This window comes from Fukomys damarensis, unplaced genomic scaffold, assembly GCF_012274545.1.
Source record: "Fukomys damarensis isolate Sample0158 unplaced genomic scaffold, DMR_v1.0_HiC HiC_scaffold_27, whole genome shotgun sequence".
Taxonomy (NCBI): domain Eukaryota; kingdom Metazoa; phylum Chordata; class Mammalia; order Rodentia; family Bathyergidae; genus Fukomys; species Fukomys damarensis.
The window spans coordinates 13,727,651-13,735,902 of record NW_022900939.1 but is presented as its reverse complement, the minus strand read 5'-3'; the positions used below and the strand labels follow the sequence as shown (position 1 = coordinate 13,735,902).

Below are 8,252 nucleotides of genomic sequence, written 5' to 3'. Positions count from 1 at the left end.
AAAAAAAAAAAAAAAAAAAAAAAAAAATTAAAGGCCTTTCATTTTAATAACAAAGAGCCCATTAATTATTCATTTGCCTTTGGTACTATTGAAATATATGGAGAGTAAATACTCAAAATATGCCAATTTGAGAATTGAGAAGAGAATTTAAAGGAATTTCTGTTGTCATTCTTAAAATGTCCAGAAGAAGACACTTATAGCAATATAAACCACAGCTGGCTGCTTCTGTTTGGTATTATCTGTTCCCTGAAGTAGATGCTAGAGGTGGTTTGAAGAGGAGAGTGATATAATGCACTGTTGGCATTTTGCTAGGCTCCAATGCCGGAAAAGTAGATTGATGTTGGAATTCTTATAAATAATTACATGCCTTACTGATGGTAAAATAATAGCCACCTTTGAGATTATTTATTGGTATTTATAGTTGTGCAACTGCAAGCCTAATTTAGTAAGCTTTGCATTGCTGAAGCCTGCCATTGTTACAGATAACTTAGGATAAACTATAACTGATGACTCTTTATATATCTAACTTTTCAGATACAAATAGCTCGAAACAACTTCTTTCTCTTGAAGATAGTACTAGATTCACTTTTCACTTTCACTCAATCCATTATGACACTATGTTTTATCTTGTGTTATAATGCCTGAGGAATTATCTTGATTTATCTTGGGTAAGCATGCATTCAAAGTGAGAATGGTTGCAATCATAAGAAATCTTTGGGCAGACACAGGACACAATACTAAGATCGATTCATCATCATCATCATTATCATTACCATCATCGTTAACATCACCATCACCAACAGTTTGTAAGGCGATCCTTACTTCATCCTTCTTACATTCTTGTGAGGTACATGTAGCTTCACGATTAGTTGTTTAAAATCCTTGAGTTCAGCTATTTTCTGGGATACACGATGTCTTTGAAGTCTAGCAAGGTAATTAGTGCAGATGCCGTGTGATATACTGCGCTCCTGCGGGGCCTGGGGGAGGCACCTCATCTGCAAGGCTTAGTGTTTCTGCAGGCAGATGTGAATAGTTACACCAAACAGAATAAAGAAAAACCACGAACATGCTCATGTGAATTCAGATCAGCTCTGGCCACCAAATGAATTTGAGCCTCATCTTAAGAAAACATTTTTGTTCTTTTCTCAGCTTTTTTTGTATTTTGAAATTGAGGTTAAGGAAATAGAAAACTGTGCTAGTACAGTCCCTTTTTAGAGAGAATCAACAGGCCTGGAGAAGTGAAGAAACTTGTCCATTGTTATACAGTAAAGGGCAAAGCAAGGCTGTGACTGTAGCAGTTTGAAAGACTAGCTGGACCTATACATACTAAAGTGGCGATGTTTCTATGAAGACTCTACACTAAAAAGATACTCAGCCTCTAGCAGCAGAAAGAAACTCGTTTGTAAAGAATAACACATATAATATTGTGCCATTTTTGGGAAAAATTTCTATTCCTATATATAAACATTTTAGAGAATGATTTAGAAATACATTCACTAGATTCTTGATAGAATATACCTCTGATGGGTAGGAAATATAAAGTCACAATAATTAAGAATACCTTTACATTTTTACCATACACACATCTGTGTTATTTCTATTTTTAAATGGTGAATACATGTGTAATGGAAAAGTGGGAGGAAAAAGCTAATGACAGGTAAGCAATTTTTAATGTCGCTTCAGAAAGCTAAAAAGCTCGGTGCCTGCTGATCCTGCCACACAGAATGCAGAATCCCTTCTTTTCATTGTCATTCACGCATTACACTGGCTACTCGGGCAGTGTAATTATTTTTCTGTTTTCTGTAGATAGTCGGTTTTCTCAAAGGTACATAAGAACAGCATTTCAGACAGAATGAATGGGGCTTAGCCAGGTGAAATATCACCCGTGGAATATCATGTTCAAGCCGAGCCAGGGTTGAGGCATCATTTCTTGGCCCGCAGGCAGTTAGCAATGTGCTGAGTGAACTGACAGTGTGAGGGGGCCACCAGCAATGTGGATGTGATCTTCAGCTCTGTCCCCGGAACACAGTATTTAGAATGTGACAAGGAGTCAAATCTCACTGTATCCAGACCATGGCTGGGGTCTTGTCTCCAGTGCTGGGTGCTGTATTTTAAAGCGATGCAAGCAGTGTGAAATCTTTCCTAGGCAGGCTGGCCGAGAGAGGTCGAGGGATTTGGAATCATGTCCTAGTGGCACACGTGACGTCACTGGGCAAGCTTAGCCTATTGAGTGTTTTGTCAGCTTGTAGCAATATTTGACTCTCTTAACTTCTCAGATGAGTAATTTCAGCCCAGAGTTTATAGATTAGCAGTCTCTACCACATGGTGAGTGTTTAGGGTACAGAGGTGAAAAAATGTGGACTTTGCCCTCCCTGGGCTCTGAGTGTGTAGAGGATAAAGCCATGTGCACAACTCTGCAAACAGCTTGAAGGATAGCAGCACTTAGTTAATCCACAGGCACCATGGAAAATCACAGCTAAATCTTCCTGTAGTGGTGGGAGATGGGGTGGGTGGTCAGGCCTTCAGAGGGAACTTGAACTCTGAGCTGGATTTTGAAAATGAAATGTGTTTCAGGGAGTGTCTTTAAGAAGTGTGATAAAAAACACAGTGAATGCTGCCACTGAGTATCATCAGACAGGAAAGCAGAGTCATAGAATCATTATGTTATGTCTTATCCACCTCATTCACCAGATCTGAATGACCATGACAGGTAACCATTCTGGGTCAGTTCAGGTCCTCAAGGCAGAGGGGACAGCACAAGTAAAGACGTTCACAAAAGAGGACTTCTGGGACTGCTTCAGAAAGTGGAAAGATCGATGGGATAAGCGTGTTCAAAGTCAGGGGAAGTATTCTGAGGGGGGTTAATGGCAGTGTGTCTTCTACTGTAATAATTTGAAATATTGTTGTATTAGTACATGTTGGGAGTAACATTTGCCATATTTTTTGATTACACTGTATTTGTAAGAGTAACAGGTATAAGAAGAATTGAAATCATTTAGTGCAACCTCACAGGCTTGGGATCAGTTGGGTTAGGGTGTAGGAAGACAGATTTAGCCTCAATTTTAAAAGTTTTTAATAGAGCTGTCCAAAGATTGTCCAGAGTTTCCAGTCCCCAGCTGTGTGAAAAAAACCAGGCAAGTCATTTTTTTGGTTAGCTGTACTGCAAGAGAGTGGGTCACTCAGACAGAATGAAGTTAAGGAAGGGTTTAGGGGCATAAAGTTCTGGGGTCAGACTCCTAGACCTGACTTTTCTACCTGCTGGCTCTGTGACCTTAACTGGGCTGATGATAATTAACTTTAAATGGCTCAGAACAGCAGCTGGTACAGTGACTACTAAGTAAGTCGCTAACAAATATTAGATATTATTGTTGTCAGTGGTGGTTAGTTGATGTGCTCTTTAACATTCCTCTTACCTTGATATTTAAAGTTCTAATTGTGTAATTATGTGACAGTATTCGGGTGAATTAAGAAGGTGGTAATGAGGAAATAGAAGCAAAAATAGAGCTGTTACCATCAACTCAGCAAAGACTTGAGGAAAACTACCTATAGTTGAGCAGGAGTACATTGCCCTAGTCATTCTCTTGGTCTGTCCTTTCTGGGCCTTCCAAGTTTTCCACTGCCCACCCAGAATATTTTTGGAGGGGCTGATGCTGCGTGATTCTCCCCAGCTTGTGTTTTCCTTTTTCTTGTAGATACAGTGGCTTCCTGAATAGGAATGCCTTCCCTGATAAAGAGACTGGATATAATGGACGAAGATCAATTAATGGAAGAAGTCTTGGCTAAGTTTATTAATTCTCATGAGCAGACGTATGAAGAATTTCTGAGCACTTTCACTCATCTTTCAAAAGGTAAAATGGAGAAGTAAACTTTCTACCGCAGCAGAGATAAAATTTATATTATACATTTATTTATGTCAGTACTGCCTTTTAAGAAATATTATTTCATTAGCATTCATGCAGTTCTTTAATGAGATAATTCTTATTAGGGCATGTGTGACTGACTTGTGTAAATTCCAATGTCTTTCCACATCTACGAGCTGTATTATGGCGTCAGAGCCATTGAACTTGTTAACTAAAAATATCCTGAGATATTATTCAATGTAATTACTTATTTTATTTTTTAAGAAATGCAAATGAAAGAGTCCTGGTTGTTAAAAGAATATTTAAAATGTAAACCCTGGGCACATTTGGATTCTGGTGTCACCACTTACTGGCTATGTGATCTGGGCGTGCATGACTGTTTGAAGGGGAAAAATTATAATACCTCCCATCAGTGTTGATAAAGGCTTTGTTGAAGTAATCCATGGAAAATGTAGCTTAGTGATTAGCACATAGCAAGCACTGGGGAGAGCTAAGTATTGTTATTGTTGTGAAGGTCATGATGATGATGATGATGATTGTTGTGAAGGTCATGATGCTGCTGCTGCTGCTGATTTGATGATGCTATGATTTCTGTAAATAGGAAATAACACTTTAGACCCATGGTAATGACCTGGGGCCTAAAGGCCAAATCCATGCTGTCTTTCTTTGTATGTCTTACCTGCCCTATATAGTGTTGGTATTTTTAATTAAGTCAACACCTAAAAGTTGGATAATGGTACATGGAAGTCTAGATTTGTGTCATTTCACCTGATGATGTGAGATGTGTTACTTATGAAGGGTCTGGCAGTGTCAGCTGGAGCTCAGGACCCCAGTCCCAGGAGCTCTATAGCTTGTCGTGCTGTCACACTCAGTATGAAAATAATGTGCATACGTTGTATGCTTTGTTCATCTAAATAGCACTTAGGGACACTAGAGTTGTAATCTTTGTTCTGGGTTCTGCCTCAGATCATTGTTGCCTTGCTCTCAGCCATGGTCCTTTCTTGGCTGTTGATCCACATTTGATGATCTCCTTGAAGTTATTGGTTCTCCAGCTGTGCATTAGACTCACCTGGAGAGTGTTTGGAATGCACTGGTGCCAGAGTCTACTCTGAAGCTGTTCTAGGACTAAGGATGTGGTATTTTTTGAAGACTTTTCTGGCAATTCTAATGTGTACGCAAGGGTGAGGAGGGGAGGTTTATAATTTCCAAGGTCAATGACCCTCTTAGGAAACCTGTGCTCATGTTTGTAAGTGGCAATTCATGTATTTTAAACAAATATAAAAGAGAAGTAGGTATAATGAACATACACAGTATAGGTTGAGTCTCACTAATCTGAAAATCTGAAATCTGAAATGCTTTAAAATCTAAAACTTTTTGAGCACCAACATGATGCAACAGCTAGAAAATTCCACTCTTGATCTCATATGACAAGTCAAAGTTAAAACATGGGTACACTGAAAAAAAAACTATTGTATAACATTATGTTCTGGCTAAGGTATATATCAAATACAGATGAATTTATAAATGTTTTGATTTGGGACCCATCCCCTAGATATCTCATTATGTATATGCAGGTATTCCAAAATATGAACAAATCTGAAATTCAAAACACTTCTGGTTGTAAGCACTTTAAATACAGATACTCAACCCATAGAATAACATTGGTATCTATTTTGTTTATACTTAAACAAAAAACATGGACTTTACATTTCATTTACAGTTATTGGAAATGGAGAATTTAGGATTATCAAACTAACTTTGGGACTGTCTATGAATGATCTGTTTTGATATGCTATGTAGGTGAAATTAATCCTGAGAATAGCAAATCATCTTTTAGTTTATGAATTTAGGTTTAGAAGCACGCTTGCTTTTTCTGAGCCTAATGATCAAATTCCTGTTTTCTGGACTCAAGGATAAAACTGGCAGAATTAATGAATTTTGGTATGCCAATGGTGTTTTGAATATTCAGATTATTTTGGAAATTACTTGTGTGGCTAATTTCATTTTTGTACCCTGGAAGTTTGATATTTTAAGCCAGAAGTTTAATATTTTAAGGGGTTATACTATATTTTTTGGGGGGACAGGGGTCTAGTCTGGTTTCACATTCTGGTGTGATCATTGCATGCACAGAGAAAACTGATGCAGATGTGGTGATTTAATTTTGAGTTCAGTCTAGGGCCCAAAATTGAGCTGAAATAAATGATGATGCAAGTCACATAAACTGTATCTCCAAGCACACAAATTGTTTTTTCCTTTCAAAACATCCCTAGGCACTGGTTCACATTATAAACTAATGACCTGAAAAAATTCCTCTTAAAGCATAAAGAGTGTGTGAGTGCAAAAACATGCCTTAAATCAGGAGTGTGTCTTCTTTTCTTCTGAAACATTTCAATACCATCTGAAAAGCCAAATAGGACTTAGGGACAGACCTAAGAGCTGAATGTTAGCTTAGAGATTTGATCTAGGTTAATATAGTCAGTTCTAAAAACATGAAGGCTCTTCCTTCAAAGTTCTGATCATGTCCCCTATCCCTTGCTTCCCAGGTCCTTCATTTGTCTCAATGTATTTGGTTGTTTTGCTGACTTGCCGTTAATCTTTTCTCTGTAAAAATGTTTATCACTATGTATACTTATGTACATTTCCTTAGAAAGTTCAGTTTTTCAAGTCCATTACCATTTCTACTGATTGACTGTTCTATTTATTTTTATAATAGTTATATGCCAGAATGCTTATGGGATTCATTTTCTTTCCAAGAGTGTTAAAAGGGTCAGTAATCCTATTAAAAAATTTTCCCTGGAAAAATTAAATTACAGTCTTATTGAAAGAAATTCACATTACTTCTTTAGACTCTTACAAAACAGTTGGAAACTTAATATGTCAGCGTAATTCTCTCTATAGTACATTTTTGTGATCACATTTTGGAGCTTTTTCTTTTTAAAAAAATTCTAGGTCTTTGAACAGTGGTACATATTTGTTCATAAGTACAATGCTCTGTTGAAATATTTAAAGAGACATACATATTAGTTTTAAACAGATAGTTTTAATTGATTCTCAGTAGTATCTTCAGTTCAAGAGGATAAATTGAATTGTTAGAAAATCAGAATACAGATTTTGTTTTTTCATTATTATTGAAGACATTATATTGTTGACAGTGTTGATAAAGATAAGTGCTAGATTTCAATCTTCTGTATCTTAGTTTCTTTGTGAACATAGGTACTTTGTAGAGCTTTCTAAAATACCTGGGGGGAAAGGCCTTTTCCTATTTGTCACATTTTTATCTTTTTCTTAGATTCTAAAAATACAGGTGTGAATACTTACATTTGATTTTTTTTGGTTAATGCAGTAATTCATTTATTCCTTTATTAGTTCTTTGAGTATCTTTTTATGGTCTAGGTATTATTTTAGGGGCTGAGGATTAAAAAATAAATGGAGTATAATTTTTATTTTGAGGTCCTTATAGTCCAGTGAGAGATAAAACAAACAAGGAGGAAATCACACCAATACGTAAGTACAGGGGTGAAGATAGGCTCTGTGCTATGAGAGATTATAGGGGGACCCCAGCCAATAGTTGAGGCGAGACAATAAAGGTTCCCCATCAGCTTTCGCTCCTCCCCAGATCACCAGCATCACCCTCAGCAGATACTGGACAGCCACCAAGCTCTTGGATTTTCCAGAGTATGAGCTAAAGGAACCTCTTTTTATAAAGTATCTAGACTCAGGTATTTTGTTACAGCAACAGGAAACAGGCTTAAAATGAGTGTGGGACAACCATGGAAGTATAACTTGCCTTGTCTCCCAAGACACTGAGAAGAGCCTGGGAAGATTTGACAGATAATAAGCTGAAGAATGACACATTAAATGCCTCCATGTCATGGTTTCCATTGGTTTTAGTACATATTTCTCTTTTATACAGCTAGACTTTTAAACAGGAAGTCTCCCAGATGAAGATGTAGCCTTGCTTCAGTAGGATTTATGGTTAATTACTTCTGAACTTCTGGAAGAAAAAGGCAATTTCTTTTTAATTTCCTTCCATATCAGGATGACTACATGGTCTGATATTAGAAGCGTTTGCTCAGGTGATGGCTGCTACTCATGTTGCTGTCACACAGAGATTATGTTACTAAGAAGAAACTCAGAAAATGACATTGCACGTCTTTTCAACTCTGTTTTGTTACATATGGCAATGTTGGGGTAATGCTGTAAACCTATGGTGTTGGATGCTGAAAGTGGCTTGTTCTCCACAGGTTCATGTGTTGGTACCCAATGTGGTAGTATCAAGGTCGTGTAATCTTTGAGGGGTGCAGCCTGTGTGAGGTAATTAGGTCATTGGAGGTGCTGCACTTAGAAGGGATTAGACCTCCTTGGTCTTTGGCTTACTTTTTTTTTTTTTTT

At 37.3% G+C, this 8,252-nt stretch overlaps 1 protein-coding gene across 3 annotated transcripts in view; it reads left to right on the top strand.

Annotated features, from left to right (window-relative positions):
• The window catches only part of Iftap (intraflagellar transport associated protein), a 70,522-nt gene that overhangs the window by 12,772 nt on the left and 49,498 nt on the right, over positions 1 to 8,252 (top strand). For 2 of the 3 annotated variants that reach the window (XM_010612546.3, XM_010612544.2), the window contains exon 2: positions 3,693 to 3,848. The exons of the other annotated variant lie outside the window; for it this stretch is intronic. In XM_010612546.3, the coding sequence (XP_010610848.1) occupies positions 3,716 to 3,848 (133 nt within the window). In that variant the 5' untranslated portion in view covers positions 3,693 to 3,715. The remainder of the gene's footprint in view (positions 1 to 3,692; positions 3,849 to 8,252) is intronic. 3 annotated transcript variants of the gene reach the window in all.